We start from the raw sequence: 19,150 nt of genomic DNA, 5'->3' as shown, positions 1-19,150 counted from the left end.
TAACTGAACTTGTACACTAGTTTATTTACACAATTATTTTTAAATAGTTATTTTCATTATCGCTCTGGCGGCAGTATGTTGTTTCGCCATCTTGTGGCTTTGTCTGTGACCATTGGGCTCTGTGTTGCTGGTCCACGTGTAGGTGATGTAGCTTGTTGTGCTTCACCTGACAACTGCTGTGTTGATGTTTCAGTATTAGTTGTTGTGGTCTCTTCACTTGATACCTCGCTTGGTATTGGCTTTGTTGGTATGAACACTTTCTGCTTCACCACATCTTGTGTCGGCCGGATGTGTGAATTCTGTTGCCCTCAGCTGATTTCCAGAGTCTGTCTCGACAACGTATGATCTTGGTGTCTCAGCTTCTCTGATGACCTTTGCTGGGGTCTTGAATATGCACATTCTGCCCTCTGAAGAGTTCTGGCAATGTTTGTGTATGTTTGTTATAATGTTGGTGTCCTTCTTCTTGCGTGTCAGCCAGTCTTCTTCCAGTTTCCTCCTGGTCTGGTGGGTGTACATAGGATTATACATAGGTAGATGGGGGGGTGGGGGGGAGTGCCAGGGGGCAGAACCTGTCATCAGTATAACACACCACCAGTGAATCTCAGTTCACTGCATTCACCCTTTCCTGCAGAATTTAGGATCTGTGCATGAAGACAGAGAACATTGATTCAGAAAACAATATTCAAAATATACAGTAAATTATAAATTTAAGCAGCCTGAGCGTCTGGAGATCCTGGTGGAGGGTCTAAGCATGGGAGGCCCTTGGGCTCCTTGGGTCTCCTGGTTTCCTTGTGAGGGAGAAGTGGCGGGCGGGGTCTCTGGCTCTACGGTGGAGGGGGATACTCTTTCCTTTTGAACTGGATTCCCTGAAGCCTTGACTGGGAATGGTGAGAATGAATGCAATAGACCCTCTATTCTGGAGGGTGCCAGGTCCCTGATGAGACGGTGTCCTCCTTGCCATCCAGGTATTCCACATAGGCGTATGTGGAATTGGCTTGTAGCAGTTTCACCCTTTCCACTAGGGCGTTGGTCAATGACAGAGAGGAAGAAAGTGTTCCCATTGGTGGAGGGGAAAGATCCCTTAAAATCGACACTGAGCTGTTCCAGGGGCCTGGATGACTTAATGAGGTGTGCCTTTGTAGGGCAGTGGAAGTGCAACTTGCACTCCATACAGACCTGACAAGTCCTGGTCATTTCCCTGACATCTTCCATGGAGTAGGGCAGATTGCACGCCTTGACAAAATGAGACATGTGGGTAATCCCTGGATGGCAGAGCTCATTGTGTAGAGACCGTAGTTGGCCAGTGTGTGCAGCGGCACAGTTTCCTCTGGATAAGGCATCTGGAGTATCATTAAGGACTCTTGAGCCATAAGCAATGTTATAATTGTAGTTGGAGAGCTCGATCCTCTACCTAGCAATTTTGTCATTTTTGATTTTGCCCCTCTTGACATTATTAAACATGAATGCAACAGAGCGCTGGTCAGTGAGGAGCGTAAATTTCCTACCAGCCAGGTAGGACCTCCAGTGCCTCATGGCTTCATCAATGGCTTGAGCTTCCTTTTCCACAGAGGGATTCTGGAGCTTGTGGCCTTGCAATGTCCAGGAGGGAGGGAATGCAACTGGCCTGCCCACCTGGTTGAGGGTAGTAGCCAGAGCTACGTCCGAAGCGTCACTTTCCCACTGGGAAGGTACATTCTCATCCACCACGCCCATGTCAGCTTTCGCAATGCGGTTTCAGAGGTAGTTAAAAGCCATTTGACCTTTGACCGGGAGGGAAAAAGAAATGGTTTTTAAGAGAGGGTGAACCTTATCAGCGTATTGAAGGATCCACAGGGCATAATATGAGCAAAATCCTCAGACATTTCCTCAAAGCCTTCAGGATCCTGGGAACGGGGAGTTCTAATAGGGGGAACATCCTATCAGGGTTGGGGCCAATGATGTCATTCTCCACCACGTAGCCAAGGATAGCCAGACGTTTAGTCCTGGACACAAACATGCTAGTTATAAGTGAGGTTCAGGGCTTTCACTGTGTGGAGAAAACTCTGAAGGTTGGCATCATGGTCCTCCAGGGTATAGCCACAGATAGTGATGTTATCGAGGTAGGGGAAGGTAGCCTTCAACCCATACTCATCCATTATTCTGTCCATCTGCCTCTGGAAGATAGAAAATCCATTAGTAATACTGTAAAGGACCCTTCAGAATTGATAGAGACTACTGTTAGCTTTAAATGCTGTATATGGACGGACCTCGGAATGGATTGGCAGCTGATGATAAGCAGCTTTCAGGTTAATGGTCGAATAGACCTGATACTGCACAATATCATTCACCATGTCCACAATTTGAGGGAGGGGGTAAGCATCCAGGAGCATGTACCAATTAATAGATTGGCTATAGTCAATTACTACCCTGCACTTGTTTTCCCCTTTTACCACAACCACTTGCGCTCTCCATGGGTTGGTGCTAAGTTTGATGATACCTTCATTGAGTAGATGTTGTGTCTCAGACTTTATGAAGTCTCAATCTGCTGAACTGTATCTCCTGCTCTTGGCAGCAATAGGTTTGCTGGAAGAGAGGTTGTGGGGGGGGGGGGGGGGGAGACGATATTCAGTGTGGAGAGGTTGCATGTGGGTTCTGATTTTTAGAGGCCCTCCATTCTGAACCATTATGGGGGGAGGGGACCAGAATACTCCAACGTCACGCTTTTAAGGTAACACAGGAAGTCCAGACCCAACAGCATTCAAGCACACAATTCATCATGTACATACAGTGGTATCTTACAAAATTCCCCCCACAAATGAAAAATGTACTATACAATGTTGTTGAATATGTGTAGAATGCGAATGAGATGCAAGGAATGTATGATAATTGGAAGGATACATCTTTGTTGTATTCTTGTACAGTCTGTGAGTCTATGAAGCTTTCTGTAGAGCTTGTGTTGATTAGGCATTTAGTGGAATGTCCATTTACCTTCACAGTCAGTATGGAGTTCCTAAGATGGTGAGGTCTGTCTTGTTCTAGAACCATTGAGGTTAGGACCATTGAGACTCCGTACTTCTCCCTCATGTCCCCCACCATCCTGGGTTGCCAGTGGGTAAGATTTCTTCCTCCTCTGACGATGATGGCGCAGAGTTTGAATTTGAGTCATGGCAAGATGGTTGCCGAGCCTTTTCGCACAGTTTTCTTGCAGGCACCCTCCTTTGCACCTGGTGCATAGTGCAACAATTGGGTTCAGGTGAATTTGGGGCAGATGATTTGCGGCTAGAATCGGATCCAGGAGTTGTGCAGGCCATGGGCTTCCTCTCGCGTGGAGAATCCTTGCCCAATGTCCTTTCTTGCCACAGTTGGAGCAAACAAAGTCTTTATCCGGGCAACGAGATCGAGGTGTTGGCTCTTGGCGCAGAAAAAGCACACCATTGCACGGCAGCGCTCCCTAGCACGGGAAGTGGCTGCCATTAGGGCTGGGGTAGCAGGTAGCAGAAAGGGGTCACCTGGGTGAGTGAACTTGCTGGCTTTGAGGCTATCATTCTGGAGCTTGGCCTGTTCCAGTGACTTGGCCATTTTGACATGGCTAGCCAAGTCCTTCTTACCCGACTCGAGCTGTCGCTCTCTCATGTTCCTCGACTGGATCCCCGCAACTAGAGTGTCCCGAATCTGTTCTTCACAAATGTGGGCCATAGCCATTTCATAGCTGCACTTCTTGGCAAGCATCCCAGATCCAGCAGGTAATCATCGATGGTCTTTCCTGGCCGTTGGCGACATAGAGCGAGTTGGTGCCTCACCATGACCTTGTTTTGCAACTTCAGGTACTGAGCCTTCAAAACCTTGATGGCAGCATCATATGTAGTTCATTCCCTGATAACTGGATTCACTTTCGTTCCTACCCTTGAAATGAGTGCCAACCTCCTGAGTTCAGGAAGACGCCACTGGTCACGTTCAGGTAGGTCTGGAAACAGTCTAGTCAGTACATGAACTCTACAGCCACGTTGGGGACAGGGGGTCTATCAGCAACATACCTGGCTTGAGCAGCTCTTCCATCTTCTAGGGAATAAACTAATAAAATTGTAGCATGAATAAAAGCTCTCACGACTGGAAGGTGAACATACACTTTTATTAACTTATAACTGAGGGTAAGGTCTCACAGTAGTCTTCAGAAGGGCTCAGGTTTTAGGCAGGAAACCAGAGTTATATATAAGTAGATAGGTGTGGAGCCAGCCATCAGTATAACACACCACCAGTGAATCTCAGTTTACTGCAGTGTCCTCATTGTTGTTTCCTTTTATGTGGTGGATCTTCTTCTTGTCATTTTTCTTCACTGGTATTACTGTTTTCTTCATACCAGACTTGCACATCTTCGCCCAGTGGTTTGCTTTACCACAGGCTCTACATTCAGAACCTTACGGGGGGCATTTGTTTCGGTCATCGGAGGAGTGCTGTCTGCCGCACTTCCTGCAGGTCTTGGAGGTTTGCACTTTTCTGATTGTGTTCTTTGTAGCATCAACCTTTCCTTTTCTTTGTTGTGGGTGAGTCTGCGTAGTTAGGGATTTCATATGCATCCTTGTGGCTTTGACGGCTCTGGCTGTGTCTGCAGCTTTGGCGAGCTTCTCTTCCCTATAAGAGACTTTTGCACTCGAGATGGGCACTCCCCTATATTAGTTGATCAACTAATCTTTCCCCTATATCCTTAAATCTGCATTTTGCAGCAACAATTTTTAGTCTAGTGAGAAAGTTATCAACAGTTTCATCAGTCTCTTGCATAAAGCCTTGAAATTCACAGTGTTTAATTCTAGGATTAGACCTGGGTTCAAGGTGAGAAGCAAACTTTGCAAATACCTGCTCTGGATCATTTTCTCCACCTCTATAAGCTCCCAGCTATTAAATAAGTCAAGGCCTCGTTCCGGTGTCCAGAGAAGTAGAGAACTGACCTTCTCTCTGCTGTTGCATTTTTAAAATAGCTTTTGAATGATAAATTGCCCTTCTGTTGAAACTTTTTAAATGATTCAACAATGTCTTCAGCCTCCACGTCCATCACTGGGTGAACTACTGTTACTCCAGCCATTTTATTTCCAGTAATATTTTTCTCTTCTTCCCCTTCATATTTCAGTGACTTACAATCAATTATATAGCTTTATTCTTGTTCTCTTGTAACTGTGCTATGTCTCTGTGTTACTTGGGAGGTTTTTTAAATAACTTAGAGATGCAAGATTCAAATAATAGAAGAGACTTTACTGTGAGGCCTTCTTGATTTTGTTAGAGTTTTGGATCAGGAGCTCAGATGCCAGTGGTTTGGACTGAAGAATGTGTGGCTGCGGGAGTGCAGGAAGTGAATTCATGGAGAGTCAATGACTTTGGGAGACTCTTTTGTGTCTCTTACTGACTGTAAGGGACACTGGGCAATTTCTGATGGCAAATCTTTGCCTCACGGTAGACCAAAGGAAATTTTGTGTGAGATGATTTTTGTTTTATTACATGACAATAAAATAATCTTGAATCGACTGTTTTACATGAGGTGGATTTGGAGAAAAAAGATGTACCAGTTATTTATAACATTCTTTAGTTGCTGGGATATGTCCCACAAATTGGAAGATATCGAACTTAACTCCACTATAAGAAATGATGGAAGAACAAAATGGGACTGTTACTGACCAGCCTGACAGCAATACAGGCTGACTCTGGGTAATGAACGTTACAGATAATCTTTCCAGTAAGTGGGAAAACGCACAAAAGATTTCTCTGAGTTATTGAAATAACTCCCACTGCAAGTGTGATTAGAAAGTGGAATTGTTACTCTGGTTAATTTACCGAGAATCCATGGAAGAAAAAAGCATGGGGTTATAGATTAGAGAGCATCTGGTAGCCCAGTTCCAAAAAAAAAAATTGGTGGTCCAAATGAGATGTATTTCTTCATTTTTTTAAGGGTGATGATACCCACTCTTGGGTATAAATGGGATTGTATAGGATTTTATTTATAAATGGAATTCCAGAATTATAACCAACAGGACAGATTACCCCATTTTAAAACACTTGGTTATAATAAATAAATGGACAAGGATGTGGATGATGAAAAAATATTGAGGTCATTCATTCTGGAAATGATCTCCCTCCCCCCCCCCCCCCCCCCCACACACACACACACACCAGAAGGAATGTGAGACCTCATTCATGGGTACCAACCATTATTTTATTAAATGGGAGATATGTCAGACTTCACAATGTAAAGTGCAGCACACTTTTTGCCAGAATTTGCCACAAATCTTGCCAAAGTTTTAGAGGTGTGGTGGAAAGTGTGGTGATGGCTGCATCACAGTCTGGTATGGGAACCCCAACACCCCTGAGCATAAAGCCCTCCAAAAGGTAGTGAACACAGCCCAGAGCATCAGAGGTAAAGTCCTCCCCACTATTGAGTACATCTACAGGGAGTATTGGTGTCAGAGGGCAGCAGCAATCATCAAGGACCCACACCATCAAGCACATGCTCTGTTCTCGCTGCTGCCATCAGGAAAGAGGTGCCACAAGACTCGTATCACAGGTTTAGGAACAGCTGCTACCCCTCCACCATCAGGCTCGTCAATGACAAACTCAGAGACTCATTTAAATCCTCTTTTGTTTATGCTGTGTACAGTTATTTTGTACTACCAATTAGTGATAATTCTGCCACACCGACAGGAAAAGGGCTCTCAGAGTTGTATATGATACATGACACAAAATCTGAAATCCTTATTATTGTTTCTTACTTTCAGTTTGAAGATGGCATTTTGAATATTTGCCTGAAACTCTTGAACAACAGCAAAAACTTCTTGGAAAATCCAAAGGAAGACTTCTCCAAACGAAATGATCCGGTTTACATCAGCAGGATTGTGTCTGCTTTAGTAAGCACCAAAACTTTATACCTGGCATTACTGTTAGTGACTTAATAAACTTCATATTGGAGGAAACCAATAATTTTTAATGAAAAACATCTACAAATGAATTTTGAAGGAATTATTTGTTGACCCTGCCATATTAATTTGGTAAGACATTTGAAGCTTCCATTGCATTAACAATGGACAACAAAAAATTTTCTTCCTGAACAATTTTGGGTATATTTTATGGATTTTGGGCTGCTGGTCATGAAAATCACCTCAAGGTTTTCCTATTGTGTGCTTTCTTTTTACATATAAACTATTTTTATGATTTCCTGTCATATTTTAAATCTACTAGTATATTGCTCACAAAGCAAACTGTTTTGGTCAGTCCAAGCAGGACTGGACATGCACTTAGTGCAGGTGCTATGCAAATATTGTCTTGGCAGACAGGCTATAAAAGCAGCTCACATATACAGATGCTGTGCATTACATTGATATAGACTAAATGCATGTTGATGCACATGAATGTTAACATGTTTCAAGCTTGCAACATTTCTTATTTGTGTAACACACGTCAACTCCCTTTATTGGGAATTGTTTGTTTTCGCATAAAGGTCCAATATTTACTTTATCCTCCTGTTCTGCATTTAGTGAGATTGAGGGTGTTGCTAATGTTAGGTGCTCCCCAGTGTGACTGTACCTTGAAGAGGTGGAACAAGATGGGGCATCTGACTCAATACCATCTTTATTGGACGCCTTCCTTCTATAATCACTCATGATGGTGTATGAGGCTTGGGAGGGAGGAGGAGAACAAAGAAAGGGAGAGAAGGGATGGGTGTGGGAGGTCTTGAGAAGATAAGTGGGCTGAGGTTATAACTGAGTCTGGTGTAGAGGCACCACAGGGGAAGAAAGCGGAGGAGGGAATAAAGATATTTGGTGGAAATCGGGGAATATCTGGGGTAATGTGGATTAGGGTAATGGGATGAGAGAAGTGTGGGCCTACTCAAGGCATCAGCAGACCAGCAAACAGAGAAAATGTTGGGGGGGTTGGGGGGGGGTTAGTTGTTAGGTGTGATCGCTCCAGATGTAAAGGTTGATGCATCCTCAAAGAATCATCATTGCTGGCTACTCATTAGTAGCCCGATGAGGAAGAAGGAATGGCCTGTTAAGGTCCATGCTGTTCATCCGTGGAATGCACGCAAGGAGTATTGTGCATTGCCCCACACCATCCACATGTTGCCGCATCACACATGGCATGGAATCTTCCCCTTGTATTCAGTCAGGTCGAAGAAAATCACAATGACATAATATGCTGTCCTGTCACTTTAATATTTTCAAGTAAAAATAGTATTCTGTCTTTAAAAATTCCCATACTTTGTGATTTTATTGCAGTTTGAATTCTCTCTAAGACCTGGTGAAAGTGGCATTAATGCATGCAACAAATTCCTGATGTAGGTTCACTCAACCACACAGGAGATTTGATAACCAAAGTCTTGCATCTCTGCTCTGCTCAATTAAGCTTAAGAACAGGCATTACGTCCCAGACAGCTGGTAGTTAATCCTTACTGCACTGATTGTGGTCAATTGATGGCAGTAAGTTTCATTTACCATTTCAACCCCTTTCCCTCTCCATTCAAAAAACGTTCCCCGTTCCCCTGTTTGCTGGCATGTCCTCCCTCCCGTATCCACTTATTACCTCCTGCCTGTGAGATTGTGCTCCTCCCCTGTCCGTCCCCCATCATTTTGTTGGGGCACTTGCCTCCATTTTGTCATACTTTTACAAAGGGCTCCAGCCCAGAAACATTGGCTTTTTGTCTTTATCGCTGGACTGTTTGAGCAGCTGAGTTTCTCCAGCATTTTGTTTTCACAAACCAAGTTTATGTATTGCATTCAAACCACTAGTTCTAAAACACTTAGTTGAAGTCTACCATTTCCAGTATTTCCTGTTCATTCTATATGTTAACCAGAACTGTAATCTTCAAAAGAAATTTTACTGCCATCTAAACTGGGAAAGGAGATATTGGTCCATGTATTTGGTTAATGTTCCAATTGATGAGTGTGAAATACACATCTCAAAGGCCAAACCTCCAGTCTTCCACAGACATTTTGCATCTTATTTAATCTTGAGAGATGTATCCCTCATCCTTACTTCACTGTTTAGTTTTTGAGTTTGAATGACTGTGCAATAACATAGACTTGTTCTCTTTTCTTTACAGGTGAATTGCAATGACGATGATGGGATCCTGGAGGGGAGGTGGGACAATGATTATTCAAATGGAGTACCTCCATTAGCATGGAATGGAAGCGTTTCTATTCTTCGTCAATGGAATAATTCAGGGTGTCACCGTGTCCGCTATGGCCAGTGTTGGGTGTTTGCTGCAGTCGCTTGTACAGGTATGTAACCCTTCAGGCAATGATTTGATAAGATATAAGATTTAACATCAGGAATTAGCATACCCTTTAATTGCTCAGTTTGGATTAACTGATAATGTTTTATTGACTAGATCTCAAAGCCAAATTTGATCTTTTACTTAATTAATAGCCAGGCATGCAATATTGATCAGTGGAAGGGCCACCCTCCACCTACACATACACAATGGTTAAGTGATATGATGTCCTGATTAAGTTGAGAAAAAAGTTATATATACCATTAAAGATTCAAATACTAATTTCTTAAACACATGGTGTCCTTTCATGGACCATGAACACAATCTAAAGTTTTAAGACTGATCAAAACTTTGATGCTGTGTTGGCAGGTTTCAAGTTATCATCACTTGATATCTGCATGTTAGCATTTTTTTCTAACCTTGCTAGATGGAAGGGGTTTTGCCAAAAGGGGTTTTTCCTCCTTCTGTACAGTTTAATTTTTATAATTTTAAATTCCAATTAAAAATATTTTGAAAAGAAAGGAATTAGCATGAAAGTGAAAAGCTTTGGATTAAGAAACAGTTGTGATTCCAAAGCAATGAAGTGTTCAAACCTTATTATTTCTGTTTTGATTTCACACATTTTCACGAATTCAAAGATCAAATTTTATTGTCAGTGTACCATCACACACACTGAGATCCCTTCTTCCTGCTGGTCAGGCAGAATTTCTAATTACTGGTTGTGATAGTACAGATTCTATCACCAATGTGTATAGGTACAGATTGTAGTGTAGGATGACTGTGATTGGCTGAGAGTGTAGCCACGCCTACTGGCAGGTCTTAAAAAGGTTGCTCCTAGCCAGACCAGGTCATTCTGGACTGGTCGACCTACATGTGATACGCTCCAGTCTTCTAGTTAATAAAAACCTTGGTTTGGATCAACAAGCCTTTGATTCTTTTGACGTGCTTTACACTGGTAACTATAAACTTTACTTAAGAAGAAAGAAATGTAAATAAACTGACTGCAAATATAGAAACATAATATTCAGTAAATAAACTGACTGCAAATATAGAAACATAATATTCAGTAAATAAACTGACTGCAAATATCGAAGCATAATATTCAGGAAAAAATGAGCAATGTGATGATTTAAAATAATCCTTTGTTTTGATAAAACATTTCTTAAATGGTTATATTAAAACCATTATTTAAATGCATCTCCTTGGTGTGGATTATATGAATGAAAAAAGATTTTACTTGCAAAAAGGCTCACAAAGTAAACCAGTGTGATTCTATTGGGAATAAAATTATAATTTTGTCTACTTCTCTCAGGTTTGGCCCTTCAGCATTAGAATGAATTGTAGAACATTATGGCATTGAAGGAGATAATTCAGGCTATTGTGTTTAATCTGGTTGAGAAGTACTAATTTGCCCGTTTCGACCTGTTATCCCCAGCCTGGTTGTGGTACATCAAGTATACATTCAAGTGGTTTCTTCAAAGCGCTGGCAGTCTGGCTCATCAACCCTCCAGCCATAGTATTCTCTTTCCTATTACATTTTCCTCAACATCTACTAATCTTCTTAACAATTGCCTTAAATGTGTGCCTCACTACTTCTTAGCCTCACTGATAGAGACAAATAGACTCCAACTACCACTCAGTCCCTAGCTTTCATGATTTTACACAACTCCATTTCCTTTCAGCTTCAAAGAAAACAACTCTAACTTAGTCAATCCTTCTCTCAACTGAGTATCCCCCAGCCTTGGAAATCTAGTTGTAAATTTATCTGCACTTTCTCAGATAACTCTTGCATTCTCCTAAGAGTGGAGTGGCTGGAAATGCAACTTGTATATAATGCACTGTGACCTAACTCAAGTTAAGTATAGTTTAAGTATGTTGTACACTTCAATCAATAAAGGTAAGTACAGGGTACTTCATCTCTCTCTGTTTAACACTTTGTTAATCCATTCTGTAACATTCAAGAATCTGTGGACATGCTTTAAGTAAATCTTCTTTCAGCTTGTATTACTCAACGAAAACCTCTTTTTCTGGAAACAAAAGAAAAATATTCATATAGGCTAATTCAATGCATTTTGTCTCCTCAAACTGATTGTTTTATCTTTAATATCCATTTCTTCCTGTAACATCAATGTTCAGAGTGTTCCATCACTGTAGTTAACAATGTTTTTATTGCAATCTTTTCCCTTGAATGTGTTCCCTTTCCACCATTGTTCTGATGTTTATTTACCAACGAGTAACTTTCTCTAGTTTCCTTGCTAATTAAATCTCATCCGAATAAAATTGGTTCTCTTCAGTTTATAACCTTGCCTTCACCTTTTCCTTATGGTGCCAATTTGAATTTTGATCACAACTAGTTTATGCAAACTAAGGAAAGCTCATCACTTCCCTTTCATCCCCCACTTGGTCTCTACCCCTGCGACTGCAAGAAATGCTATACTTCTACCCACACCTCCTCCTCCTCTCACCCCCCACCATTCAGGGCCACAAACAGATCTTCCAACCCTCCCCACCATTCGGGGCCCCAAAGAGATCTTCCAAGTGAAGCAATTCTTCACTCGTGAATCTGAAGGGTCATCTTCGCATTTTGTCCTCCCGTTGTGACCTCTTCTACATCGGAGAGTCTGGGCGAAGACTAGGAGATCTTATCACTGAGCACCTTTGCTCCGTCCCCTACAAGAACGGGGATCTCTCAACCATTTTAATTCTGCACACCATTCCCACACAAATGGTATCATGCAGGGCCAAACCAAAGTTACCTTCAAATTGGAGGAACAATACCCTGTCTGAGCACTCTCCAACCACATGGCATTAACATCGGCTTCTCCAATTTCCATTCGGCCACTCTGCCATCCCTCTCTCTCTTTCCCGAACCCTCTGTCTCTTTTCCTCAAGGCCCCCCAGCCCTCTTCCTCCTTCAGAGACCTACCCTCTTAGCTTTTTTCGCTTCAGCCCTCCCACCTATATCCATTTATAACCTCTTATCTCCTCCCTCCGCTCCACCTTTTTATTCAGGCACAAAATGTTGGTTACCCTTTACCTTCTGCAATGCTGTGTGATCAGCTGACATTTCTCCAGTGCTTTAGTGTATTGAAAGGCTCCTTTGAATGCATTTTATGATTTCTGATCACATTATTGATAACAATTCACAGTTCCTGCATGTTTGCTATTTTCTCTCTTTTCCATTCTCTCTCTCTCACACACTCACATTCTTTCCTGCATTTCCAGCTATGTACTATATTGCACCATCAATGGCTCTGAAATGCAATACTTTTGAAGTAAAAGCTAATAGTTTTGCATTGATCTTCAGTGGGACTGACACTTCCTCTTCTATGTTATGATCACATTGTCTCCATCGGATGCCTTAAAAGATTCCGGCAATTTTCTGATTATTCCATTATTCAAGTAAAAACCCTGGAGGGACTTATTTTCTGCTGATCTCCCACCACTGGTAGAACCTTCTGGCAAATTTATATGCAGCAGGCTCCATCTTAACTACCACTTTATTGTGCTTCTCTGAAGCTTAAGTTAACCCTGATGACAGAGACCTTGTGATCTTTCAAGTAATTTATTATCTCAGTTAGGATGGAGCATGTGGAGTTGTTCAGGGATAAAGAACAAAAAGGAATCATGATATCAGGTAAACGTTCCAACAACGTTAACCATGTTAGAGAATTGGAGCTGGAGTTGGATGAACTGTGGATCATTTGGAAGGCTGACAAGGTGATAGGCAGGAGTTATAGGGATGCAATCACACCTCAGATGCAGGAAGGAGGTAGCTGGGTGATGGTCAGGAGAGGAAAATGGAACAGGCAGTCATTGCAGAGTACCCCTGTGGCCATTCCCCTCAATAACAAGTATACCTTTTTTAATACAGTTGAGGGTGACAACCTCTCAGGGACAAGCCATGGCGGTCCCTGTGGCTAAGAAGAGAAGGGAGGAGAAGAGGCGAGCTGTAATGACAGTAGATTCCATAGTTAGGGGGGCAGATGAGAGGCTGTATGGAAGAGATTGAGAATCCCCAGATGGTATGTGGCCTCCCAGATTCCAGAGTCTGAGATATCTCATATCAAGTTCAGAGTATTCTGAAGAGGTAGATGAGCAGCAAGATGTCATAGATTTGCAGGGAGATGGGAACCAGAGAGCCAGAGGAGAGAGTGGAGTAGAGCAGGCAGATGATGCTAAGACTGCATTTTGAGACAAAAATCAAGGGTTGTGCATGGTGGAAATAATGTTCTCAGGTGCATCTATTTCAATGGAAAGTGTATTGCAGGAAAGTCAGATGAGCTTAGAGCATGGATTGGCACGTGGAATTGTGGCTATTAGTGAAACGATTGTAGGAGGGGACAGGACAAACACAATAGAGTGGGAGGGATAAAAGGGGGAGGAATGGCCTTGCTTATGAGGGGAAAAAATATCACAGCTGTTCTCAGACAAGACAGACCAGAGGGGTTATCTATTGAGGCTCTATGGGTGGAGCTGAGGAACGGGAAAGATATGACCACATTGATGGGGTTCTATTATAGATTAGAATTGAAGGAGTAAATCTGCAGGGAGACAGCAGACAGCTGCAGGAAACATAAAGTTGTGATAGTAGGTAACTTTAACTTGCCACATATTGCCAGGGACTCCCATTCTGTAAAATGGCTAGATGGTTAAAAGTTTGTCAAATGTGTTCAGGAAAATTTTCTAAATCAATATGTTGAGGCACTAACTCAAAAAAGTGCAATTCTACAGTGCAAATACTTAAGTGACAGAAGTATGTGTAGGGGAACATATGGGTCCAGTGTTCATAGTTTCAAGATAATTATGGATAAGGATAGGTCTGGTCTTAGGGTTGAGGTTCAACATTGGAGAAGGCCAATTTTCAAGAAATGAGAAAGCATCTCAAAGGCATGAATTGACTAGGTTGTTTTATGGCAGTGATGTGCCCAGTTAGTGGAAGACCTTCAAAGGTGAAATTTTGAGAATAATGAGTTTATATGTATCTATAAGGATTAAAGGCAAAGTGAACAGGCAGAAGGAGCATTGGTTTTTGAGGGATATTAGGGATCTGGTTAAGAAGAGAGGTGTAGAGCAGATATATAGTAGGCAACATCCTTGACGTGTATATATTTTTAAAAAAAGTGAAATAAGAAGGAAATCAGGACAGCTAAAAGAAGTTGAGGTTGGTTTGGAAGACAAGGTGAACGAAAATCATAAGGGCTTCTATATTAGGAGTAAGGGACAAAATTGGTCCTCTTGAAGATCAGAGTGATCAGGTAAGTATGGAGCTAGAAGACACGGGGGAGATCTTAAATGTTTTTGCCACTGTATTTACTTAGGAACTGACAGAGTCTAGGGAAGTGTGGCAAACAAGCAGTAAGGACATGGAACTTGTACAAATTAAAGCGGAGGAGGTGCTTGCTGTCTTAAAGTGAATAAGGTAGATAAATCCCCAGAGCCTGGAATAAGGTATTCCCTTGGACTTTGAGGGAGGAGGGTGCAGAGATTTCAGAATGTTCCTTGCCACAGATGAGGTGCCAGTGGATTGGAGGGTAGTTCAAATTGTTCCATTGCTTTAAAAAAAAAAGACTCCAAAATAACTCAGGAAATTATAGGCTGTTGAGCCTGATATCAGTAGTACGTAAGTTATTAGGTGTTCAAAGAGATTAGATGTACCAGTTTGGCATAGTAGGTCGCATTTAACAAATCTTGGTTTTCAAGGTTACCAGGAAAGTTGATGAAGGAAAGGCTTAGATGCTGTCTCCATGGACTTTAGTACGGCTTTTGAACAAGGTATCACATGGGAAGTTAATCATGTAGGTTCAGTTGCTCAGTATTCATCATGAGATAGTAAACTGGATTAGACATTGGCTTGTGACAGATTGTTGTGTTTGTTTTATATATAGATATGTATTTGGGAGATAAATTGGGACAGGTTTTTTTTTTAAGTGTAGGTCACATACAAACACTTCAAAACTGATCTCATTTAATATACTGGAACTCTGCTCAAGCCAGACAGGGTGGCTCCGGGGTCCTTTGCAGAAACTTTGGGGAATGCCCAAACGACTTCACGAATGGATTGTTGTTTTGAAAAGCAACAGATGAAAGAGATTGGAGGAGGAGTTTGGAGCCGTTGGCTGTCTGGAGTGCGGCTTGCTGTTCAGAGAGAGTCAAACAGGCGTTTTCTCAGAGAGAGAGAGAGAAATCATGTCTTTAGTGTTACAGTCAGCAGCAGCCGGGACTAGAACAGGACAAGCTGGAAAGCTTGTGGAAAAACCCCATTTGGAAGATGGGTTGTGAGTGCTTAGTTCAGCCTGGTCAAAGCCCTTGTGGTCCATGCAAGAGGAGAGGACTGGCTGCCTAATGTTTCACTTGACATAAGAGAAACAAAAAAGGAACTCTGTGGTGACCTCAAAGACAGAGGTTATCATCTGGAAAATCCTAGTGGGGCAAGTTTCTTCGGCAAGACTCTTAAGTGGCTGATTAAAATGGATCAGTTTGTGCCATAAACAACAAATCTCTCTCTGAAAAACTGACAAGAACCTCCCTGAGGTTTCAAGCATCAAAGCCTGGTGAACTTCATAAATGTTAAATTCTGTGCACAGTATAAGTAAATTCTGTGCACTGCAACCAGTGAACTTAAACGAATGAGAAGTGAGATTGGACTGCGAATCAACTTTTCTGAACGAGCCTGCACATTACATAAACATGCGCTTAGAATTAGAAGGGGATTAAGTTAGGTGAGTTAAGTAAATAGTGATAAATTAAAGTGTGATCCCGTTTTCATGTTTAAAGATAATTAAAAGAAACTTTTGTTTAAGTAACCATTTGTCTTAGTGAATTTCTATTGCAGCTGGGTTTTGGGGTCCTCTGGGCTTGTAACAGACTATATGGGAGAAGTCAGAGAGTGATAGTGGATGATTATCTCTCTGACTGGAGGCCATGACTTGTGGTATATGTCAGGGATCAGTGCTGGGCCCAATGTTGTTTATCGTTTATGTCAATTATTTGGATAATAATGTGGTAAATTGGATCAGCAGGTTTGCAGATGACACTAAGATTAGAGGCATTGTGGACAGCGAAGAAGGGTTTCAAAGCTTGCAGCAGGATCTGGACCAACTGGAAAAATGGGGTGTAAAATGGCAGATGGAATTTAATGCAGACAAGTGTGAGGTGTTGCATTTTGGAAGGACAAACCAAGGTAGGATATAAACAGTTAACTGAGGAGTGCGGTAGAACAGAGGGACCTGGGAATACAGATACACAATTCCCTGAAAGTGGTTTTGTGATAGTACGGATTCTATTACCAATATGTATATATTGTGGTATAGGATGGTTGTGATTGGCTGAGAGTATAGCCACGCCTACTGGCAGGTCTTAAAGGGTTGCTCCTAGCCAGACCCAGATCATTCTGGACTGGTCAACCTACATGTGATACGCTCCAGTCTTCTAGTTAATAAAAGCAACAAGCCTTTGATTCTTTTGATGTGCACTACAGGTGTCTTGGGTTGTAAAGAGAGCTTTTGGCACATTGGCCTTCATAACTCTAAGTATTTAGAGTAGGACTTGGGATACCTCTGATGAAGACATGGGTGAGGCTAAATTTGGAGTATCATGTGCAGTTTTGGTCACCTAACTACAGGAAAGATAAATTAAGAATGCAGAGAATATTTACTAGAATGTTGATGGGACTTGAGGAACTGAATTACAGGGAAAGGCTCAATAGGTTAGGACGTTAATCCCTGGAGCAGGGAATAATTAGTGAGGGTTAGGGTTAGACATATACAAAATTATGAATGGTAATAGATAGAGTAAATGCAAGTAGGCTTTTCCCACTGAAGTTAGGTGAGATACAAGCCAGAGGCCATGGGTTAAGGGTGAAAAGAAAGATTAATCAGCACATTGGGGGGAATTTCTTCACAGAGGACGGTGTGAATATGGAATGAGCTGCCAGCTGAAGTGGTGAATGTGGGCTTAATTTTAATATTTAAGAATAATTTTGACAGGTACATGGATAGCAGGCTATGGATAGATATAAAATGAGTGCTGATCAGTGGAACTAGGCAGAATAATCATTCAGCACAGACTAGAAGAGCCAAAGGGCGTGCTTTCTGAGCTGTAATGTTCTATTGTTCTAATCACCGCATCTAAAGGTGCCTTTGTAGAGCTCGTCGAAAGAACCAAAGACTTGTTGATCCAAACCAAGGCTTTTATTAGCAAAAGACAGGAGCTCTTCACAGGTGGCCGACCAGTCCGGAATGATCCGACCTGACTAGGGACACAACCCTTTAAGGCCCAGACAGTAGGTGTGGCTAAGCTTTCAGCCAATCGCTGTAAGCACAGTCATTACATACTCTAGATACTGTAACTATATACATTGGTGATAGGTCTGTACTATCACAGCCTTCACTAAATGTACAGCTATCATTCTTCCAGTCAGTAAGATACTCAGAGAAAATCAGATGGTTGCTGGAGAGTTGAGATTGGGCAGTGACCATGGTGGCTTAATCCAATCTTAAATATCATTTGCAAAGACCTCTTCCTAACAATTGTTGCTCTGTTCTAGTTTTGAGGTGTCTTGGAATTCCCACACGAAACATCACAAATTTCAACTCTGCCCATGACAAGGAGCAAAATTTAAGAGTTGACAACTTCAGCGACGAGAATGGTAAAATCTTGAATTTATCAAAAGATAGCATATGGTGAGTTACATATTTACAGATACAAACACAACAGCTAATACAGTGGAAAGCCAAATTTTGTATGGATGAGATTAATAACTAGTAAAGTGTATCTTTAATCTCTGACATAGTGGTGACCCTTATCATTCTGCTAAGCAGTAAAAAAATTATTTCAACATATTAATGGAGATTTCAGTTTTATTGAGTTTATAGAAACATTGGCTATGAATTCAGAGTAGTAGAATTTATTTTTAATTTTCATGGCTGGAGAAGTGATTCTGTTCCAGAGGGGAGAATCATAACGATGTTTTGAGGGTGGAACTACATTACTTTGGAAATTTGACTGTAGTTTCAGATACAGAAAGGTCAGTGATGATGTAGTGGTTAATAGGCCCAATTCTGTGATTTTCAGCCCTGGGACAAACTGTGTTTATGTGGGTGATACATTCTGCATTGGATATGTATTTAATGAAGCCGTTCTCCATTCCATTAGAACATCACTGGACCAAAAATTTCATATTGTTGTATGTAACATGCGCCACTGCTGAAGGTTTTAATGGTGTGACTTCTTCTGCAGCCCTGCATTTGATCTCTCTGGAACATTGAAATGACAGTCCCTTTTTCTTGCTGTAACTGCAACTGTGAACATTTATTTATCTATCCCTTTGCACTTATTACATGTCAATTTAATTTGTACCAATGCAATTGGTGTATCTTGCATCTCTTGTGTGATACCAGCAAGTAAGGATTTCAGTTCATCTGCACATTGCACTCCTACATATGACAATAAATTGTCATATCGCTTATGGGAGGTGTGCGGAGGTCTCAGCTGAGGTCCACATTAGTTTAGTTATATACCTCCCAGCCAGAAAATGCACAGCTGACCAACCTGCCCCTGTCTCAGTTCTCCCAGGACACCCCCTTCACCGCAACCTAATTCATGAGCTGAAAGTGCTCATTTGATGAAAGTTCTGCACATGCAAATTACAGTCTATGACCTCACATTAACTCAGGGGCCAATATAATTATACAACGGGCTGTCCACTCACACCACGACCAGGATGTGTACCTGAGAGTTTCTCCGCGTCCTTATTTTGCTTTGGCTCCTCCACCTTGGGTTGGCTCATAGTCAAAATACTTGTGACAATGCTGTTTTATGGCCACTTACCAAGTGACTGCAGGCAGTGTTGAATTCTAGGCTGTAAAGACACCAATAATTTACCAGGCTTTCCAAAAAAATTTTTTACTTTTGTTGCAG

General features: G+C 41.8%; 1 protein-coding gene across 3 annotated transcripts in view; it reads left to right on the top strand.

Moving 5' to 3' along the window:
- LOC138735946 (protein-glutamine gamma-glutamyltransferase 2-like) overlaps positions 1–19,150 on the top strand; it is a 60,628-nt gene that overhangs the window by 22,801 nt on the left and 18,677 nt on the right. For all 3 annotated transcript variants that reach the window (XM_069884635.1, XM_069884636.1, XM_069884637.1), the window contains 3 exons: positions 6,738–6,866; positions 9,059–9,236; positions 17,778–17,913. In XM_069884635.1, coding sequence (XP_069740736.1) covers positions 6,738–6,866; positions 9,059–9,236; positions 17,778–17,913 — 443 coding nt within the window. The remainder of the gene's footprint in view (positions 1–6,737; positions 6,867–9,058; positions 9,237–17,777; positions 17,914–19,150) is intronic.

This window comes from Narcine bancroftii, chromosome 6 (assembly GCF_036971445.1).
Source record: "Narcine bancroftii isolate sNarBan1 chromosome 6, sNarBan1.hap1, whole genome shotgun sequence".
Classification (NCBI taxonomy): Eukaryota; Metazoa; Chordata; class Chondrichthyes; order Torpediniformes; family Narcinidae; genus Narcine; species Narcine bancroftii.
The sequence above is the reverse complement of the archived record's forward strand: the minus strand, read 5'-3'. Positions and strand labels throughout refer to the sequence as shown.